This window comes from Dromaius novaehollandiae, chromosome 21 (genome assembly GCF_036370855.1).
Source record: "Dromaius novaehollandiae isolate bDroNov1 chromosome 21, bDroNov1.hap1, whole genome shotgun sequence".
In the NCBI taxonomy this organism is placed as follows: domain Eukaryota; kingdom Metazoa; phylum Chordata; class Aves; order Casuariiformes; family Dromaiidae; genus Dromaius; species Dromaius novaehollandiae.
Window position 1 is genome coordinate 9,419,961 of NC_088118.1, and position 21,987 is coordinate 9,441,947.

The window sequence follows — 21,987 nt, forward strand, 5'->3', positions numbered from 1 at the left end:
AGGGTCTTCCTGCCTGCCCAGGGCAATCCTGATGCTACAGCTAAAAGAACCTCTCAGGTACCATCCAGGCCTGTCACCACCACATACATGCCACCCCCTCCTGTCCCGCAGGGTAGTGATGTCTCCTGAGAGGACATTTTGATGCACTCGATGACCTCCCAGCTCCTGCCTGTTTGCCTGTTGCTGGTCACTCAGGTTGTTGCAATGGTAGTGACACAAAAGCCCATGTCCCCTCAGTGTCAGTTTTAACTCCCTCTCCCCTTGGCCAGGGAGGTCATTTCAGATGGTCATCTCCCACCCTGGGAGCTCCCCTCTGCACAGGCCATCCTGTCAGAGGGAAAGCCCCCACTTTCTGTAGAGGAGCAATGCATCTAGATACCAGGCTTCACACCAGTGTGGGGAGGGAGATGTAGGCCAAAAGCAGCCCTGGAGATGCTGGGGATTGAAGCCAGGGCCTCCTGCATGCGAAGCAGGCGCTCTTCCACTGAGCTACATCCCCTTTGCCAAGCACATTCCTACTGTGCCCTGGTGCTGAGAGCTGCAGCAGAAAACAGCACTGGAACCATTGTCAGACCCCATGCTGACCTTGACCTGTGCATTGGTTTCCCGGCTTGACCTCGCACCTGTCTCATCCCCACGAGCACGCCTGAGGATCTGGACTCTTGCTTGAAGCGAGCTGCCATCTCTGGGCCTGCCTTGCTCACCTCATGTGGCTACTGTGGGATGGGGCCCTGGCTGGGGACGTTGCTGCCATGGCAGCCGTGGGACTGTGTTTGGCTCCCAGCTCCCAGCAGCAGCTGAGGGAGCAGCTGGCCCTTGCTGCGGCCTGCCAATGTCAAAGCTCGAGTGAGAAAATGGGCCTGCACCTCTCAAGGTCAGTCTCCTGCCAAGAAACTAGGCATGCCCAAGACGAGGTCTTGTCCAACTCTTCCAGAGTTGTGCAAGTAGATGCTGAACAAGGTGGCATGCACACTAGAAGACAGTGGTGTATGTGCAAGGCCTCAGCAAATTCCTGCCGAGCTGTGAGGGGCGCTGAGTGCTAGCTATAGTAGAGAGGCTGACTGCAGTAAAGCAGGCCTATGCCAAGCCTTCCCAGCGCTGCTCAAGATGCTTGGAAATGGCAGCTTTCCTACAGACTCCAACTCCAGAAAGTGCTCCAGCCTTTGCACTTCCACAGCCTTGCTAACTGCCATTTCCTCTCCTTGCTGCTATCAAGGAAAAAACAAACAAACAAACAAAGAGACACCGAACTGTTGCTCCCAAAGGCTTTCTCAATCAGACAGGTGAACCTCCTTGTCTGTGCTTGGCCAGGTTGCTTGAGACAACAGCTTCTCAATCCCTGGTCACCTGCATTGGCCTCGGAGACTTTCATGGGAATGCTGCCTTGCAGTTGCACCCCACGCAGGCAGCTAAGCCCACAGCTGGCTGTCCCCAAACTTTGTCTTGAAGAAGCCTGCTCCCAGTTTGGCAGTCAGAAATGGCTTGCTTCAGGAGCCCATTAAAGAGAGGAGGTTTAGAGGCCGGCCTTTTGGAAAATCCTAGGCACATGTGATTCAACCTGCAGACGCCAACAGCTGGAAGGCCTGGCAGCAGCCATCTCAGGGCATGGTCGTAGTGTTGACAGCCACAGGAGCCACTGTGTAAGCTTCCAGAGGTTGTGCTTCTGCTGAAGCCGTGTTGAGAAGAGAGAGCCCTTCTTTGCTGGACCTGCTGCTGTTTTGTGCCTAAAGAAGTCTGGCTTGGGCCCTGACACTGATGCTGTGCGGCAGGGCGGAAGATGGGCCTGCACCCATGGCCCGGGGCCACGCTCTGGTGCCCAGAACAACTGAGCTCGCCCTCCCCTCCAACACCCCCACCTCCAGCTGCCAGCAGGTCACTGCTGCCCAACTGCTGGCATTGTGCACCACTCTGCAGCCTGCTCAGGCCACGAGGGAGACAGGAGAGCCCCAAAGCACTGGTGATCTCTCTGGCCGCACTGGCCTGCACTTCCCACTGGCAAGAGACTGCAGGCAACCGAGTAGCCTGGTGCTGGCCCAACCACTTTCCCATGCAGTGCCACAAAGCTCTGCCTGCCTCTTGCTCCGCCCCTGCTGCCCTTGTTTCTCCCTTTGTGGTGGCCATTGGTGTTGCATCGGGAGCTTTCTGAGGAGGCTGCATCAGCTTCAGCAGTGCTGAGACAAAAGCGAAGCTGTCCTGTGCTTTTGGGGTGGAGAAAACCCTGCCTTTGTGGAGCTCCCAGGTTGGCTGTGTTCCGCATTGTGCTGGCTCCGGGGGTGCTGCTAGGTGTTTGGAGCTGTCCTCTGAAAGCTTGCTGTGACCTCAGGCATCTGGTGCTTGTCAGGCCCTCAAGGGGCATGGTGGAAATTGTCTTGGGGCTGCTCCATCTTGGGAGCTGTGGCAGCGGCATTTGCAGGAGAGGTCAGCGGGGAGGGCCATGCTGAGGTTGAAGTGTGCGGTGCTGTGTTGTGGTGCTAGTGCAGAGCTTGGAGGCAGTGCACTGCGCAGGGCTGGAGGAAGTCTGCTTGGGCGTTTGCAGGAGCTGTGCGGGATTTGACTGTGGAGCACTTCCTTCCTCCAGCTAACAGGAGGCAGACAAGGCGGCAAATCAGAGAGGCTGCCTGTGCCCGCGTGTCTCTCCAAATCTTGCTCTTGCAGTGAGCTTGCCTGCTGAGTGTCACGCAGGGCTATCATGCGCTTCCAGCTGCCCAGGCAGAGCTCTGGTGCAAATTGTAAATCACAAACATAGGTGCAAGGTGGAAATTGCAAATGCAGGTGCTGGGAGCAGCAATCCCTCAGGATCAATCCATCCATGAGGGGATGGATGGGGCCCTCCACAGCCCCTTGGACAGCAGGTCTTGGCAGCACCTCCACATCCTTGCTGGGATGGCATCAGGGGGACAACCAGGCCTGGTTGTCCTGGATGTTCCTGGTGTTCCTAGTGCTCCTGGATAGAGGTGCAGCCCCACTGGTTTGGAGGGCCAAGTAACTTGGCCAGGCCAGGCTTGCAGCAGCAGTTCTTGTGTGCCTTGGACCCAGGCTCGCCCTGTGAGACCCTTCTTTCTCTCTGCAAAAATGGGTAAGCTAGAGATTAGATGCAGGGCTGCAATTTGGCAGGAAATAGTGGTCATTGAGGAGAACATGTGTGTCCATCTGCCTGGACTCCACAGAGCAGGGGTGCCTTCTGCTTAAGAGCACCGTCATGGGGTTGCTCAGGCCGATGAGGAAAAAGGGGGAGCAGACAGTTGTGGGGAGAAACTTGGGGTTGGGTGGGGACACAGACTGCCAGTAGCGATCCTTCTTCCCCAACAGTCTCCTGTGGCATTTGAATGTGATAAAGGCCCTGACTGGGGGCCAGGGAGGGTTTGCTCCATCTCCCATTTTGCCTTAGTTCCTGCAAGTGTCGCTGGAGCCCATCAAGAGACTCCCCAGCTGCTGAATCAGCTCCTGCCACCTGCAGTGACCCCAGGGCCTGCTCATCTGCTGCTGGTTGGGTGCTGCTGGGACAGTAGCAAGTCACCAGTTAATGGCCCCAGTGGTCACCTCCACCTACCTCCCCTCTCCCCTCCTGCTGAGCTCTCATGCCCCGTGGTTGGGTGCATCTGATGCACTTGATGCCCTCAAAGGGTCTTCCTGCCTGCCCAGGGCAATCCTGATGCTGCAGCTAACAGAACCTCTCAGGTACCATCCAGGCCTGTCACCACCACATACATGCCACCCCCTCCTGTCCCGCAGGGTAGTGATGTTTCCTAAGAGGACATTTTGATGCACTTGATGACCTCCCAGGTCCTGCCTGTTTGCCTGTTGCTGGTCAATGAGGTTGTTGCAATGGTAGTGACACAAAAGCCCATGTCCCCTCAGTGTCAGCTTTAGGGGTGCCATTTCAGATGGTCACCTCCCACCCTGGGAGCTCCCCTCCACACAGGGCATCCTGTCAGAGGGCAAGACCCCCATTTCTGTAAAGGAGCAATGCATCTAGATGTCAGCCTTCAGGCCAGTTTGGGGAGGGAGATGCAGGCCAAAAGCAGCCCTGGAGATGCTGGGGATTGAAGCCAGGGCCTCCTGCATGTGAAGCAGGTGCTCTTCCAGTGAGCTACATCCCCCTGCAGCCTGCTGAGGGCTGGCATGTCTTCTCGTGCCCTGGTGTGCCCTTTGCCAAGCACAGGCCTGCTGTGCCCTGGTGCCGAGAGCTGCAGCAGAAAACAGCACTGGAACCCTCCTGCTGGGCTGCGGGTTGGGGTGGGGGAAGTTGGGATGGTCTCTCAGCTGGGCACTGCTCCTGCAGTGGGGCTGCACCACACAGCACTGCCTCTTCAACGGCTCTGCAGTCAATGGGGGCAGCAGGAGACTCTCACTTCAGGTGCTGCTCCCGTGCTCTGTCCCTCGCAGGGAGGGTGGATGGAGAGGAGCAAATTGCTCCCCTGAGTCCCCTCTGCCACCCCATGCAGCACTCCTGTGTGCATCATATCTGTCCCCAACACCAGCAGCAGTGGTGAAGAAGGTGAGGGAAATGGCCTCCGCGGGGTGAGGTGCCCACAGCCCTGATTGCCCCCTGCATTTACAGTGGAGGGGCCAGAGGATCAGGTAGAGCTGATGGTGTGCAGGGAAGTGCCCACAGCCCCTCATCCAGGCATAAGGCCTCCCCCTGCACTGCTCTGCCCACCAGCACCCAGCAGTGGGTGAAGGGCAGCGTTGCCTTCCTTGGTGCTGGGGACATGGCTGGGCTTGGGGTCATGGCTGGGCTCAGGGACATTCCCATTCCCATTCCCACAGCACTGGGGACTGTCCTGACACTGGCCAGAGCTGCTCCAGGACAGCCCCAGGCTGGGGTCTCTGTGGCACAGCGGGGGAGCATGTTTGGCTGTTAACCTTGCTTGGATGGACAGCCCCTTTTGCCCGCTCCTCTCGTGTGTGTTTGGTCACAACAAAAGTCAAACTTCTCTGGAGCTACATCCCTGGGCAGCTGGCTCTGGGACAGCTGATCTGCTGCTGGATGGGACATGCCCGTTGCTGTGGGACCTCCTTTCTGGACCATGTAAGATGGCTAGAGAAGCTGGAGAGCAGCATGAAGGATGCACGAGCATCCTGTTGAAGCTGAGCTGAAATGGTGGTGCCATGCTCTTCCCTGATGGGAAGGACAGGAGAGGGAAGCGTGTTTGTCCATGCTGGGTGGTTGTGTCTGTACATCTCGTTACTGAATGGGGAGAAGGGCAGGTGCGGTGCCATGGGGCAGTGCCAGAGCCTGGATGAGTCCCTGCTCCAGCCACTGTGTGGGAATGTGGAAGCAATTCAGACATCTGTGTGACATGCAGACAGCTCTGCCAGAGTCCCCCCCCATGGCAGGGTCAGTCCTTCGTCCACCACAGGAACAACCTCCGGGGAGAGCACAGCGCTCTGTGTCCAGTCTGTGCTCAGTCCTTGGTCTGACATGTTGGCTGGAGAGAGGCTGAGACTGGAGACAGAGCAAGATGTCCTGGGCTGCAGCTGCAGCTGAGCTGCCGATGGGAGGGCAGGGTTCAGCAGCAGCAAGAGCTGGCAAGAGGAGCAAAGCAGCTTGTGGGCTTGCAGGAGCAGGCCTTCTGCCTCTGTGCAGGGATGGAGGGCTGCAAGGTGCTGCAGCTGGGCTGGACAGGGCAGCCTGATGGGTGAGTAGCTTTGGGTGAGGCAAGTGGGGAGCATCAAGCTAGTTGTGCTGTGAGCTGCTACAGAGGGGAGAGGGGACACAAAAGCCAAGTCTGTGGGGCATGTTCAGGAAATGCAAAGGAAGGTAAATTTGGAGAGCAAACATGACTGCCCGTTGGTGATCTGGGGCTGCTGTGAATTCGGTCTTACTGTCACTTTTCAACCTCCCTGCTAGACCCCAAGGAATCACTGAATTTCTACCCTGCCTTGTGCTCTGTCAGCAGGACTGAGCTGATGCAGAGGCATGTTCATCAGGGGCTGCAGCCAGGCCCCTCTGTGCTGTTTCTCTCCCTTCTCCTACCAGAGACGAGCATGCTGACACACTGACATTTCATCAAAGTTGGACACTGCCTAGTCTGGCATTGAGTCAGGCTACTACCACTGTGCTGAGCTTTGGGGGACCTTTTTTGACACCCCCAGCCACTGCCTTGAAACATCCACCTCATCCTCATGGGATCTATCTCCCTCCTCTTGCCCAGTGCCTCCTGCAGCCAGTGCTCCTGCTTTGCACCAGGACATGATGGTTCTTTTGGATCCCCAAAGAAAGGAACGAACTCTCTCTCTTAAGAAAGATACTATTTTATTAGCACCCCAGAGAAAGGTTAGAGAAAATTCTTAAAAAAGAAAAGAAAAGAAAAGAAAAACTAATAGAAAAAAAGGAAGTCTCTTCTGAGAAAGGCCTTCTGAATCATCATGGGGCAGGGAGGATATTAGTTATGGGTTTATTGCAAACAAGTTTATTGAAGATAGCAATACAGTTTAGTCATAGCAAGCAACTCTTACTGCATATTTGTTATTGCTCAAGTGTTGGTTTCTTACCTCTCCAACGGTTTCTTGTCAGAGGTTCTCTTAACTCCTGGAGAGCAACCTTGAGAGGCATCCCTGCTCAAGAGGCGATTCACTGCCGGGCAGCCCACTGCCGTGCAGGAGAGCTCAATGGGCTCTAGGCTGCAGTGCTATGTATGGGCATGGCGTTTGACTCATGGTCCTACAATATTTGGTGTGGAGATGTACCTTTTTGCTGATCTCATGCCTGTTTCTGGCCTCACCAGTTGCAACCAGTATCACTTAGTTCCTCCTGGTCAGCACTGGGATCTGCCAGTTAATTGTGGTCAGCTGGGGCCTAAGATAAGGGGTGGGGGGTAGTTGCACTCTGCCCTTCTCAATGCTCCTGGATATTTGCCTGGCTGCCCTCCTTCTGCAATGGCCTCATCCTTAGAGCTAAAGCCTGCAACCACTGCCTCCACAACCCCCATGCACATCTTGCTCCTCCACCTTGGCTCCATCTCCACCACTGTCCCCAAATCCATGGCCAGGTCCCTGAGGGACACCAGGGCTGTTCCCTACTTGGGAGGAGGTGACCAGGGCTTCCTGGGTATCTTCTTGATTTCACAAAGCCTTTCCCACCTGCCTTTCTCCCCTGCTTATGGCCTCTTTGTATCTCAGCACCTTCTTCTTTGCCCACCTGGAGCCCCCCTGCACGGCTTCCCTATCACTGGATAGGCTGGTGGCTGCTCTGGCTCTGGCTCTTTGGCGCCTCTAGCTGTGAAGCCTCTCATCCACGGCATGAAGAAGGAGGAGCTCAAGGATGCCCCAGGGAGACTCTTGGAGACCTCAGTTATCCACCATCCGTAAAGCATGAGTCACCCTCTTATGGTCTCCAACTTCTCTACTGGGACTTGCCCCAGGCAGCAGGGCTGACGGTGCACACCCATCCTGGAGGGGACCATGAAGCTTCCAGGACAGCTCAGGAGACCTCCAGGGACCACATGTGGGTCTGGGTGGGTGAGGAATGGGGCCTCACCAGACCAGAGCCCATCCCAGGTGGAGTCATTCCAAGGGAGGAGGCTGAACCAAGGAGCTCAGAGGCACCGTGGGCTCTGCAGGGCCAGGAGAGGCCAGAAGGCCCCATCAGGCAAAGGGGGATCCCCCAGAGAGGGACTCAGGACCAGCTCCATCACCATCTGGAACCAGTGCAGCACCCAAATGCCTCTCCCACCATTTGAGGTCCCCCATGGTACCACCAAGCCCCTCCCTTGGGCACAGAGACATGAGGGCAGGCAGGATGGGAAGGGTCAGAGCAAGGGTGGGCCCCATCCAGCTAGGTCCTGGCTGCCTGCTCCCCCCAGCTGTGGGGTGCGATACAGCCAGGGTTGGTGGAGGCTGGGAGAAGACAGAGCAGCTCTGCAAAAAGCCATGAGGCACCAAGAACAACCCCCTTGTCGAAGCCCGGGCTTGAAGCAGGGACCTTTAGATCTTCAGTCTAATGCTCTGCCAGCTGAGCTACTTCGGCCCTCCCCCTTGAGCTCTCTTCCCTGCGCCAGCTGTGCCCATACCCAGGCAGATGTGCAGGAGGTTGCTCCTGAAGGTGTTCCCTGTGGGTGGGAGGGGAGCACTGTGCCCGGGGCAGAAGGCACACACACCCTCTCCTCTTGCAACGGAGCTTGGCCTCCTGTGTGACAACCTTGGGTTGCTAGTTCAGTGACCAGTCCCCATCTCCACAGCTGCTGGGCAGCAGGCCACCACACCTGAAACAACCCTTGTCCCTAACATCACGCCATGACTTGTCACCCCAAGTCCATGGAGAAGCCAAGCTAAGCAGCAGACACGTTTTGTGGTGCAGATGCTGCAGCATTTTCTTTACCTAGATTGTAGATTAAGAGTCCAGCCTTTGGACATTGCAATGAGGAGATCACCTGTCATCAAGGACATGCTATTCTGGAGGCCAATGTCGCTGAGCTGAGCAGCAGAGCCTGAGGAGCTGGGGGACTGCACAGGAGAGCTGCTCCACAATGTGGCCTTGACATGGTGGCATTGGGAAGGTATCTACTGTGGGCAGCACTGTGTGGACAAAGCACCACCCCAGGCCCCAAGCTCTGGAGCCCAGGAGGGTGCCATAGTGCAGGGGACTGCAGCTGGCCATGTGGCAGCTGTAGGCCATGACAGTGAGAAGACAAAACTCTGGTGCCATCAAGAAGAGAACCAGGAAGCCCTGGGCAGCACATCCCATGGAGCAACAACCCTGGTGTCCCTCAGGGACAAGATGAACCCTCTGACATTTGGCTCTCCTTTTCCAGACCAGGTAGTCTATCCTTCCTTTGTGCAGTACCGACACCTAGACACCTTGCCCTGAGGGCTGATCCCTGTTCAGTGCAAACTCTCTGTCCACCTGACTCACTCCCCAGCTAATTAGATGTGTATGGGACCGTGTCAGGGGCTTTGGTAGAAGGGGCTTAGGCTTCAGGAATCAGCAGGGGGTTAGGACTTTGCTGTTAGTCTCCAGCTTCTGGCTGCTTGGCTGAGGGCACACAGAGCACCTGCTCATCAGCACCCAAGCGCTGTCCCCCAAAACCTGCCCCTGCCTCTGTGATGCCCCAACCTCTCTGCCCTCCTGGCAGGACCCGCCCTCCCCTGCAGCACCTCACAGTGCCAGCCTGCTGCTCCCCACCAAGCAGCTGCCTGCACCGCAAGTGACCTCACAGCCAAGAGCCCAGCCCTCACCCCTGCACTTGCAGCTCCCCCTCGCCTGCCTCTGCCCTCTGCTCTCAGCTCCATGCGCTTGCCCTCCAAGACTGAACACCAGCCCTGACATGCCATGCCTCTGCCTCTGCCTCCCAGGCCCCAAACGCCCTGGCGCTCGGCTTACAAGTCACCTGGAGGGTTCGAGCCTTTGCGGGAGCAGAATAGGGCTTAGTCTTGAGGCATAAGCGGGGAGTTTGGGCTTTGCAGTTGGTGGGCTTGGGGAAAGCTTTTGCGTGATGGCCGAGTGCAGGGCATCGTGTTTCTGCTGAGGGTTTTGGGAATGGGCTATTTTTGTGGCCTGGGGGTGTGTGTTTGTGTGGGGGTGAGGACTAGAGCCTGCTCTAGCACTTGAAGGCAAGCGCTGAGGGCTAGGTCTTAGCTTCCAACACAGGGTAAAAGAAAAAAAATGAAATAAAAAAGAAACTAAATGAAAGAAATGGTTTTTTACACTCTTCAGCTTTTAACATTTTCTGTTTCTTTCATTTTCCTTATTTTTTTATTTTGTTTTTGTTTTGTTTTTTAGTATGGTGGACTTTTTTGCTGGGGATGTTTTTTGTGTGTGTTTTTTTTAAGGACAGTGATTTTCAGAACTGGGGTGGGATGCAGTTGCAAGGTCACAGAGGTTTGGTGCCATTCTAGGTGCCTTTTTCCCCTCTCTCTATCCTCTTCATGCTGCTCTAAAGGGCTCCAGTCTCCCGCAGGTCCTCTGTGAGAGCTGCCTGTCCCAGGCAGCTATCTCAGATATTCCAGGGCCTCTCCAAGTGCCCCGGATGCTTGTGGTTAGATACCTGAGCGCTGCCTGAAAAGCTGAAGAAATTTTTTAAAAAATTGCAGACAATATTAGCACATTTTTATCAGCTGAAATTATTAATTTTAATGAACTGTCAGTGTTTTCCCTTGATGTAATAATGGAAATTCTGAGGAAGGGTATGAACCTCAGGAGAAGAGGTATTCATCTGCCACTGAACTTGCATTACCACTGCTCTGTCTTACGCTGTGGTTTTCACCTCACTAATCTTTCACATATATCCCCATGCCCTGGTTAAGTTGATTGTTTCCAGAGTCATCTTTGCATCAGACTCTTTGGACATAGGAACTTTCTCTTGTTTCCCATTTTTCCTCCTCCCCTTACTTTTAATTCTCTCAGAAGCCTCTCAGCTCTCCAGTTGCTGCTTTGAGCTTCAAGGAGTCTAACCTTGCCTTGTTTTTCCAGAATCTAATGATCTTATTGGTGAACTCCTTTTAATTGTGTTTTCCTCTATCTTTTTCTATCTATCTGTCAAAAACATTTCAAGCAAGGCTATGCCAAGGAAACCTTGATGTGTTTTCTGGCAGTAGATCTGCCAAGCACTAAGCCCTGGCTCTGGCGATCCTTTCCCTCACGGGAAGCTCAGGGCTGTTCCTGGGGGCAGTGTGAGGGTGGGGGTGTGCAATCCCGAGTGCAGAACAACGATACAGCACCTCCTGGACTCTCTGGGGATGAGGAGGCAACAAGGCCGCAGTAAGGAGCTGCTGTTGGGCATTTGCTTCCTCTGGACTTTGAGGACTGTCAAAGGAGGAAAAGACATATACAAGTTAGGAGACACCTGTCAAGGGGAAAAAAAGTTCCATCTCTCATTAAAAGCACCACATTGCCTCTCTCTTTATTGGGCAGGTATCTTGCTTGAGCTCTTGTTTGTGCTGGTAGAGGGTGTCGTGAGGACAAGGGACCTCTGCCCCTGAGCTCCATAGGAGTTCATCCTGCTGTACAGTAGAGGATACACGGGCATGGGGGTGAAAAGCTCTGACACTCGCTATTTCTGTCAAAAGGATTCACTGTCACTGGTGCAGAGTGAGGAAAGCTAGGCTGCCTATTAGCCTTGGTCCCAGCTGTCCCGTGCTCGCACCCCTTGGAGCTGGAGGATGATGTCACCCTAAAAAGAAACCAGCCACTGCTGAGAGCAGAGGAGTTCAGTTTCAAAGTGCAGATCTCCAGACTTCACACCCTTTCTCAGAGCACCAGAGGGAGGTCTCCACACTCCCCTTCTAGCCAAGGACACACAGGGCTATTTTCAGCTGCCACATACAGCCTCCCACCACCATTTCTGTACTCTTAACATCTCTGCAGCTTCTTCATGCTTCTCTCAGATACCGGAGAGATGCAATGAGACAGTTGTGCCTTTCTGGAGGGCAGTTCAAAGCCTGGCAGGACACCACAGGAAAACATTCAAATGTCCTACAGAGGGTCTCTCCTTAAGGGAGGGATTTCCCAGCCCCCACAGACTGGATTTCCTGGAGCCACACAGGTTTGAAGGGGACTGGGGCAATCTCACTCCTGCACAGGCTCTCTGTTGCACAACTTGCAGCGTTGGTGTGTGAACTGCACCTGAACCCCCACCCCCCACCCCAACACTTGAAAGCCTGAGAGAAGGACAGGAGCAGCATGGACAGCAGGGGAAACAAGGAGCAACATCATGATCCTGGTGCCAAGGGAGGCAAGGAGAGAGAGACAGACAGGCACTCAGGAAAGTTTTCCTTTGTGCTCCCTCATCCTGGGAAATGTTCACTGAAGCAGACTTAGAGAGGGACCATTGGTGATTATTTTAGTCTACTTCAGTGAACATTTCCCAGGACGAGGGAGCACAAGGGACAGCGAAGTTCACGTCTTCAGCTGGGCCTCTGCTCCTGAGCGGGGCCAGGCTCCTGGGATGGTGGGGGAGCTCATGGCAACCTGGCAGCACTGCTGAGAGACAGCTCTGTCCAGGAGCAGCTCCTCTGCAAAGAGCGGCAGGGCTCTGGGCACCGCCTGCTGTTGCCGGCACAAGATGAGACAAGACACAGAGAAGTGAAGGGCAGTCTGGAGTGGGAGGACAGAGCGCACTGTGGGAGAAACCTTCCCAGCCCTTGACACAGTAAGTCTCTGGCTGTATAGCAATACTACTGAGGTTCCTGGAGGGGATCTTCTAAACACATCCATCCCATGACTGTTTGTTAGGTTTTTTTCAGGATGGCTCTTCCAGCTTCTGCAGTGCAGAAGAGGGGGAGATGCTTCAGAGCAGGGATTCCCTGCCACACCATCACTGGGACAGGGCATCCTGCTGCCTTCTCCCAGGGATGCTGCAGGGGTGTGAAGCCAGGGAGTGCACACAGGTCTGCCCAGGGCTGTAATTCAGAGCAGTGTGCCCACACCCCCGAGTGCTGTGTTCCTGGGGCAGTGACCCTGCTGCCTGTGAGGGTCAGCACTCAGCCTGCCCAGGGAACTCCCCAAGGTGCTGTGGGGAGAAGCTCTGAGTGGGAGGATCGATGCCCAGCAGGGCATGCTCCTTCTCCCATTCAGAGGCTGCTGCATGGGCCCGGGCTGCGCTCAGCTCTAGCTCATGCGCAGGACACTTCCAAGGGGTCTTTTCAGAGGCAGGTGAGAAAAAGGCTCCTTGAAAGGGAAGGAGCTTTCCTTCCAGAGTGTGTGCATTAGGTTTCCAAATTTTGACAAGGAGGAGAAAAAAGGAAAGAGTTTTCTGCTTTGGCAAGCACCTGGGACTCCCAGACCTTCACTCTCAGAGATCAGGATGTCTGTGAGAAACCTCAGCAAAGCCCTTCAACCCCACCTCAGCCTACAGACAGCACCTTTATGGCCTTATCAGAGTTTTTCTGACCTGCTTCTTAGGATCCGTGAGCACACAGATGCCCCTGGACAGTGCCCTGACCTGGGCAGTCTCTGTAGTGTAGAACTGAACACACAGAGGGTGGGATGGGGTCTGTGAGCACTGACAGGGAAAAGACGGTGGGACAGAGAAACAGCTCCCTGCAGGGACAGCTCCAGGCAACAGAGATGGGCAGGGAATGAGATGGAACTGCCAGAAGAATTGTCATGGGCAGATGGATTTCGGCAAGTTGTGATCAGCCCCTCTGATGCAGAACCTTCCTCTGAGCAAGCCCCCCATGTCCCCTCTCCTACCCAGCAGAGCCTCTGCCCTGACAGTCACGGAGTCCAGGGCATGAGCCACCTCTTCTGCAGACAGACCTCTGGCAGAGGAGAGGGGCCTCTCTTCTTCCACGGGCCCATTTTGTGCTACTCGACAAAGGGGCTGAGAGTGACTGCCCTGCAGTGTCACCATCTGCAAGGTGGAATGCCCAGCTGGGTAAAGGCAAAGGCTTTCCTGGCAGCAGGGCCATGGTATTGCTCCTTGTTTCCCCTCCTGTCCACGCTGCTCCTGTTCTTGCTCTTGGGTGCCTTTGCAGACACTGAAACTGAGAGTTCTGCAATAGAGGGGTCTGCATGGGAGCAAGGTTCCTCAACCCCCATCTCACTTGTGCGGCTCCAGGAAATGCACCCTGTGGTGCTGGGAAAAGAGCTGACCTTGTCACGTTCTTCATCACTCTCTCTGTAGCTGGTCTGAGAGAGAAGAAATTGTGAAACTTCCCTGTGAAACTAAACTCTTCTGCTCTCAGCTTACCTTAGAGGAACTTGTGAGTGTGACTGTCCTTTAGCTGAGAGAGGTGCAAGCACAGGGCAGTGAGGGGCAAAACTCATCGACAGACCAGGTCCCACGACTCTGCACAAAGTCACAGTGAGCCCATTTTTCCTCCAGGGATGCAGAAGTGCTCATGCTGAGAGCAAGTGAAATGCTAAAGTTTTCTACCCTATCAAAGAATGCTCCCACGGTGTGATAGAGGCACATGAAATTAAATATGTGACCAGACCTCCGCTGCAGATCATTTTCTGTAGAAAATAAGTGTCAAAATGTTGAACCACCCTTCCACATAAGGAGTGGATGTAATCTGCTTCAAAATGCAGCTGTCAGAGCTAGTCCCTTCCCATTCCCACTACAGGGCCTGGAGAAAGAGCACAGATAGTAAACTGGGGTGAGGAGAGGTCTATCTCGTTGGAATGGAGACATGTAGAAAAGGTTATGTTACCCCTTGCCTTCACTTGAGTGCTTCTCTGCCTTGCTAGAGTGGGAGCTAGACTGATTCAGATACAGACCCCTCTGTTCAACAGGGTAATGTTGTGGGAGATAAATCCCTCACAAGGATCTGCTCTTTCAGGGGACAGATGGCATGAGTGTTGTATTTGGGTCCCATTATGGGTCTCCCACTGGGTCATTGGAGCAAGTCCCCTTCCCTCAGCTCACAGTGCCCATCCCCAGATATGCCACCAAATACCTGAGACTTTTTGACACCTCTGTTCACACCCCCAGCAGAGCAGAACTGACTCCTCCAGAGACCATGGGCAGAGGCCCTTGCTCCACATGGCACACTTGCCCAGTGCAAACCAGAACTAAAGGCAGGGAGCTGAATGAAGGTAGAGGGCAGAGGAAAGGTGGGGGTGTCTATGAGAAATGGAATAGGTATGGCTCGGAGAAGCCTGTTCTAACTTGTCAATGTCTTTTTCTCCTTGGACAGTCTTCAAAGTCCAGAGGAAGCAAATGTCCAACAGCAGCTCCCTCAACGAGTTCCTCCTCCTGGTGTTTGCAGACACACGGCAGCTGCAGCTCTTGCACTTCTCACTCTTCCTGGGCATCTACCTGGCTGCTCTCCTGGGCAACATCCTCATTATCACTGCCATAGCCTGTGACCACCGCCTCCACACCCCCATGTACTTCTTCCTCCTCAACCTCTCCCTTGTCGACCTTGGCTCCATCTCCACCACGGTCCCCAAATCCATGGCCAATTCCCTCTGGAACACCAGGGCCATTTCCTACTCAGGATGTGTTGCCCAGGTCTTTCTGTTGGTCTTCCTGATAACAGCAGAGTGTTCTCTTCTCACTGTCATGGCTTATGACCGCTACATTGCCATCTGCAGACCCCTGCACTATGGGACCTTCATGAGCAGCAGAGCTTGTGTCAAAATAGCAGCAGCTGCCTGGGCCAGTGGTTTTCTCAATGCTGTGCTGCACACCGGGAACACATTTTCAGTACCACTTTGCCAAGGCAATGCCGTTGAGCAGTTCTTCTGTGAAATCCCCCAGATCCTCAAGCTCTCCTGCTCAAACTCCTACCTCAGGGAAGCTGGGGTCAGTTTGGTTAGTTCCTCTTTGGGCTTTGGGTGTTTCATTTTCATTGTGGTGTCCTATGTGCAGATCTTCACAGTCGTGCTGAGGATCCACTCTGAGCAGGGCCGGCACAAAACCTTTTGCATGTGCCTCCCTCACCTGGCTGTGGTCTCCCTGTTTGCCAGTACTGTCATGTTTGCCTATCTGAAGCCCCCTTCCAACTCCTCCCCAGCTCTGGACCTGGTGGTGGCTGTTCTGTACGTGGTGGTGCCTCCAGCAGTGAACCCCCTCATCTATAGCATGAGGAACAAGGAGTTCAAGGACGCACTAAGGAAACTGATTCTATTGGTACTATTTCGGCAGCAGTAAGCTTTCCATCTCTCCTCACAAGCGATTCACAGTCTATCTCAGGACTTTCTTGTGCTTTTCGTGTTCCATCTGTGATAAACATATTTGTACACAAATGTTTGAATTGATGCCACTTCTGCAGAGGCACAAAGCCCATCTACATGACCCAGAGGCCTTCCCTACATCTGCCTATCACTGTGTCAGAGCTGGCCTCCCAAATAGCATCTCTGTAATAAAAGAGGATTTTCTCAGTACAGTGCCTGAAGGTTGGGCTCTTCTGCTCAGGCTGGAGGCAAGATTGCTCCAGGGAATTGCACTCAAAAAGGCCCTGTTGCTGTGCTTGGGTATTCCATGGGCTAAGGGGGATATGCTCCTAGGGTTATGTGTTAGGGAATGGGGGCTAGATTCAGCTGTCACTTTTGAGTCTCCAGTGCCCATGGAGAGACTGAGTGTTCAAGTGGTATCTGCCGAGGACTGTGCCACCTATTACAGGGCTGGTGGCAGATGCTTGCCCTTCTGGATGGGCATATGGAGCTATCCAGAGAGCACAGGGGATCTCTGGGAGCCGTGTGTGCCTTGGATGGGCAGTGAGCGAAGACTCACAAAACCAAGTGGAATCACCGAAAAGGCTAAACTGAGGCATGCATCGAATAGGGGATCAGCAGTCTTGGGAGAGGCAGTGGGCTACATCTAATGACGCATCTGAACATATCCTGAGAGACTGGAAATGCCCTGTGACTCGTCCATAGCCACAGACCCTGGGGAAGGGGTTCTCGGGTGCAACGATGCTGGTCCAGCTGGGTTTGCTTTGAGTGCTGACCAGCATGGCTAGTGCAGAGTCACCTCGTGGCCCCACAGCCTGCTCACACCGGGACCCTGCAGGGAGTATAGGGGAGGGGTGCAGGAACAGCTGGACACACTCACCGGGGAAAGGCCCTCTGGGGAGCAGGGTCATCTCTGGATAAAATCAAAGGAGCAACCTTGTGTTTGGTGAGGAGGAATAAATGAAGACCTGCTTCTATGTGTGCCAGCCCAGGGCAGGCTGCTCTTTCTCTGGAGTTGCCTGAGGAGTCCTGGGGCCAGGGAGCTTGTGCTGTCCTGGAGAGGAGGCTGCCATAGAGGCTATGGAGGCAGTCAGGGTTAAGGACCTCCCAGATATGAGAGCAGTGGGAAGAGGGAGTGGATGGCCTCCATCTCCTTGCGCCAGTGCTAGTCCCCAGCCCTGGGGATGGTGGGGGAGGCTGACACCCCTTTCTGCCCCCCAGCAGCTGTCTTCACTTCAGAGGGGCTAAGACTGTGGTGTGAGTGCCCCGAACTCTGCAGCACCCAGTGATGGGCACTGCTGCAGGGCCGACCCCAGCCCGGGCTGTTCTGCTGGGCTGGGCTGGGGAGAGGGTGAGGGGGTGAAGAGAGCTGCGCAGGGGCTGGGCAGGGCTGGAAAGTGCCTGGGAGAGGAAAAATGCCAGCAGGCAGCTACTGTGTGTGAACGGGCAACATGCTTGCAGGGCAAATCCCATTCTCCTGGGCAAGGCAGCAGGACATGGAGGCTGCAGAAGAGAAGAGACCAGGTTGTCCCCTGCATTGCATGGACACACTGGGGAAGTTTTTCCTTCCCCCAAACGTCTGAATTTTGTGCTCACAAGGAAAAACATGTAATGTGCTAGGAAATCAGATGCATGAGGAATATAATGGGCTGGAAACATCATAGATTTCTCAGTGCATTCTGAGATAGACTTCACTTGAATCTTGACATGACTTAGTGTGTTCTTAATCTTGTTTTTGTTATTGCTGTTGAAATGCTTGCAGATGGAAAGTCTACAGTCTAGAGCAGTGTTTCCCCATCTTCCTCCTCTGATGACAATGAGGAACATTTGATGAGATGTAGGAAGCGCAGCCCTGACCGAGCTTTCAGGAGGTGAGCGTGATTAGAGACCAGGCGACGGAGGAAACTACTGAAGAAGAGGAGCAACCACCTGACTGTGAAGTGCTCTCCTCCTTGCTCTTGTACAGAATCTAAATGGTAGCAATGTTTAACCCATTAGCATAAGGTTTAATTTGTTGGCACCGGTGGCTCTAAGCGGGCTCTCTACAGCTGGCCTTTTAGAATCGATTTTCTAAGAGCACTCGGACTTTGTTGGAGGGGCTAGGAGTAAACTCTAAATATTTTAATGTAAAATTCTACTGCTTCTCTGCTTTACAGTAGGCCATTCAGAAAGAAAACTCCCATAACAAAGAATTTATAAATGGAGGAAATGATGGAGTTTCTTTACCTTTATTTAACCTATGACATCTGTTCTGTTGAACTTACCTGTAGGTAAACTGAGGTAGCAATACATCTGTGTGCTGAAAAAAGTTCTGTCGATATTGAGCTTTTGTAGTAGTAATAGAAAGTAATTTCTTAAGAAGGGGTAAAATCCAGAATATATGTAGAATCAAAAAGTAAGGCATATGTGCAGATTCAAAATATAAGCAATGCCTTGTCATAGTTACAGGCTTAGTTTCTTGTGTAATAAAAGGCGAATATACTCAAAAAGTGTCCTGGTTTATAAAGGTGGGGCTTGGGGTTTTCCTGTTTGTGAGTGGTTTATGTACATGTCAATTTGATTAGTTTATAAGCAGGAGAGGTTTACCTCTTGGAAATCAATTGTAATTTGCTGCTTGAACGACCAGCTGTTTCCTTTTATAAGCAGAATAGCTATAGGTTTAAAGACTATCTGTATATATTGTTCATCAGCAAAACTCAGTTGAGTCAGATAAAATGCAACTTTAAATTCTTTCCTTTCAATAATGTTGAAAGTACTTCAAATAATGAAACAAAACCCTTCCAATGTTTTGCTTCTTTATGCACTACAATTCTCTTCTAAGCAACAGTAGGTTAGCTTTTCTGGATTATGTTTAAGTATTATGTGGAAATGCAGAACACTTTTTTTTCTTCCTCCCAGCTTTCAACTTTCTCCTCAGCAATTGCCAACAGATTCTGGGAGACAAAAGCTAAGCAACTGCATCCTTTTAAGGAGGAATGAAAGGCTTTGCTATCGAGTCTTGCCTAGATCGAGAGGTAGTTTGTCTACATGGATGAAGGTTGCCTAGCAGTCTGAGTTTAGTGGCCTGCAGAATATGTGAAAATGAAATGAGAGGAGGCAGATGAACTGGCGGGGGGGAGCAACAGATGTTTGGGGAGAAGCTGAAGAGCTTTCGATAGCAGAACAGCATTAGTCATGATATTTTATGATATCATTTGAAGGACCTGCAAGAATGGTTTCAGGTAGAGCCTCGAAGATGTCGATGTTTGAGGTAGTGCTACTTGGGCTGAAGTGCTTTGTACTCTTCGAGGAGGCCTGTATTAACTATGATCCTAACCTATCCTAAACCTGCTCTTTCTCATCCTCTTTGGAAAGATAAGGTGGAAACTTAGCACCCTGGCAACATGGCTTCCCCAATCCTGAGGAAATGGAGGACTGTTTCCAGGGCCAGCAGTGACCCCTCACCTAGGGAGTTAGCCCTGAGCTACTGGAGTCTTCTGTCAGAAAAGAGACCTGCCTTGATGCCAGGGACTGTTGACATGCTGGAATTTCAGGAGTTTCTTTAGAGGGAATTTAAAGTGTCCAAATTATGCCCTTTCAAAACATTTGATGGTAAACACATCCAGTTAGGATTTTTGTTTCTGTGTGCAGGACTGCTGATTGAAATCGGTGTAGTCGTCTTCCTAAAGTCAGTGGAACACAAGATGGAATTTAGCTTCCTAATTTTTAAAGCTTTGGCCTTCATGAAGAAAGAACTGACACTTTAGTTAAAGCATTGAAATGCTAAGTGGATTTCTATTATGCATACTAACAACTATATTTTGCAATGGCAAACTGTCAGAAGATGTGCTTTTAGTTAACATGTCTTCTTTGCCTTTTATGTTGTGCTTTTACCACACTTTCACAAGTGTACTTGCATGCTGTTGACTCAGGATATAAATAACTGTCTTGAAGTCACTGGAATTACTCTCCTAGGCAAAGTTATACATCTCATAAGCCTGTGTGTGTTGGATAGGGGGGAAGGCTGGGTCCAAGTGAATCTCTTGACTCAGAAAACACTTTGGACAAATGTTCTCGCTATTGTTTTCTGCAAAGCAAATTGTACAAGATTCAGGGGGTGCACCCTAGTGATAGTGGTATCCTTTTGCTTGGGAATGCACAGCATTCAGGTGCTTCAAGGATATATAACAGAAAATGAAACTGGAAAAGGAAAACCACTGATAGAAAGATCTCTTTGGGGAGGTGTCTTTGCCTGACATACATCTGATGTTGCAAGCAAAAAACTGGTGCCTATGCTGGACTGTTCTGTAATGCTGTGGTCAACATAGCTCTCAGTGAGACTCCAACAGCTTCCCACCATACATGGCCATGTGGAATACAATACATGTCCTCTGGGCTTCCTGGATGCTAGTGAAGAGGGAGCTTGTATGAGAACATTGAATCATTTGAAATAGGCTGCTATATAACAAAGCATCTATGCAAACTAACGCATGTAAGCACAGGTAAACAGGATGTAATCTAATAGTGATGTGTCAACCAGATAGTACATAGATGCAAAGTATCAGAACAAGATGACCAAGAAAAAAGCAATTTCTTAATAACAGGGTAAAAGTTCTACTTTAATTAAACTACAGACAGCTTCACAGGCGGGTGCCCTTAATCTCCACCTGACTTCAGAGCTACTGATATGTAGGGTCACTCCTAAGGAGCCTCACTGCTCGGTTTGTGTGGGGGTGTGCTTGAGAAAAGTAGATGAGCCCTTCAGCAAGGTGAGTGAGCCTGGGGGCACTGCTTCACCCCCTGGGACTGCAGAGTTTTCGGTTCAGGATGGGCTTGTGCCCAAGCCAGTCTGGAGCACAAGCAGCAGCACGTAGGCAGAAAAGGTGAGGGCAGGCACTGTCAAAGAAGCCTGGTTACGAATCATAATTCCAAAGTTCATTTTATGGGAGGTGCCCAGCCTTCAACCTGTCTGAAGAGCTCCGCAGCTCACAGCCTACTCTCTCATTTCCAAAGGCTCCTTCGGACCAGAGTTACTTGCTCAGGAAGACCACAAGCCATTGCCTGCAGATGGTGCCTCAAGCACATAAGCAGACAAGCCTCTACCTCATGAACAAAGTACCAGGCATCCTTTCACAGGATGCATTTCTCTGTGCCTCTGATCAGATGATCAACACTCATGCAGTTCTGGTCCCCAGGTGGAACGTGATAGCAGTATATGTGGGCACTGACTAGACATGACTTGTAGGTGACCACAGAGGCAACCATCACATAACCCAAATGGAGATGTTCCTCTTATGTGACAGATGAGCATCCAACCATGTCACATTTCTGTCCATGCTTTCACAGCTCTCAAATCCCTCTACTAAGTCTCCAAATGCTGTAACGCAAGGATGCCAAACAGCAGAATAGGTTTCCTGCCTAAAAGGAAAAAGGAACAAAGCAGTACCAAGTCTACTTAGGCTTTATTTTTCTCATGAAGAAAAAGGCACAGGTGTACAAATAGAAGTGTTCTGAGAGCTGAAATGCTTTTAATGCCTACAATGCAGCACTAGAGGTTGCAGTATTGTCTACATTTGGTAAATGCACCCAACTAAAGAAAATATTTATTTTAACCGAGAAGTGTATTATAATTGTTCCTCTTCAGTGCAATGACAGAAAATAAACACATTTTTTCCCACAAATAAAACCCTTGGTTTCACTCCACTATTGAAAAAAAAGGAGGCTTGAAAAAGCTATGAGCTGCAGTCTGGCTGATGCAGAGCCATCTCCTGGGAGTTACAGAGTCTTAGGAGGTGATGAAAAGCATGGTCTGAATCCCACGGAGATCAGCAGATCTTGCCATGAAACAGGTGTATGGGTAGTGTAATCCAGCTCCCTGAGCTGCTAGCAACATCCTGACTGTTTAATTTGGAATGGAAAATAAGGCCATGCACAACACCATCATTTGATGTCATTCAATCAAAAAGAAACATGGCTATTAAAGCAGAAATATCAGGAAGCACATTAAAACCAGTCCACCTCCTTAACCTCAGATTCCACCTACCTCACTTGAGTCAATTAAGCCTATGAGATAAAAGAAGGAAAAAGACACTGTTCCTGTGTGCATCTTTCTTCAGGTGATGTGGTGCTAACAAACAGAACTGACAGGCCCAGGGTATGAACTGCAAAGTTTTCCAGAGCACATATTCCTGCAGGCTCCTGGGCCTGCTTTGCTGATGCTGTTGCTGTTGCTGGCCTATCCGGGACACAGGCAGAAGTGTCCTCACAGTCTAGGTAAACCTGGTTCTGGCCTGTCCGCAGCAGAGACAGAGGTGACTTTACAAGAAACTAGAGGAACCAAGGGCCTGCTGATGGCCTCCAATCTACAGAGAAGGGAGTGACCTCACAATCAGCATCAGAGCCTTGTCCCCCACTTTGGGCCTATCAGGTCCTCAGGCAGCAGT

The 21,987-nt window shown here is 52.0% G+C and overlaps 1 protein-coding gene and 2 non-coding genes across 3 annotated transcripts; 1 reads left to right on the forward strand and 2 right to left on the reverse strand.

Moving 5' to 3' along the window:
• Window positions 1-427: 427 nt before the first annotated feature.
• TRNAA-CGC (transfer RNA alanine (anticodon CGC)) lies at window positions 428-499 on the reverse strand. Its single transcript has one exon. It is a non-coding gene; the product is annotated as a tRNA-Ala (tRNA).
• Window positions 500-4,028: 3,529 nt separating this feature from the next.
• Window positions 4,029-4,100, reverse strand: TRNAV-CAC (transfer RNA valine (anticodon CAC)). The gene has a single exon. It is a non-coding gene; the product is annotated as a tRNA-Val (tRNA).
• A 10,138-nt stretch (window positions 4,101-14,238) lies between these two features.
• LOC112996206 (olfactory receptor 14A16-like) lies at window positions 14,239-15,542 on the forward strand. Its single transcript, XM_064524084.1, has 2 exons — window positions 14,239-14,482; window positions 14,584-15,542. Exons 1-2 carry the CDS (start codon window positions 14,239-14,241, stop codon window positions 15,540-15,542), a joined length of 1,203 nt encoding a protein of 400 aa, XP_064380154.1.
• The last annotated feature ends 6,445 nt before the right edge of the window (window positions 15,543-21,987 follow it).

What these genes read in the sequence shown, in the direction of transcription:
- LOC112996206 (XM_064524084.1), top strand. Translation starts at nt 14,239, where the DNA reads ATGAGTGTTGTATTTGGGTCCCATTATGGGTCTCCCACTGGGTCATTG. An exon ending in AGGCAGGGAGCTGAATGAAG is followed by an intron (nt 14,483 to 14,583) that starts GTAGAGGGCAGA and finishes CTCCTTGGACAG; the next exon opens with TCTTCAAAGTCCAGAGGAAG.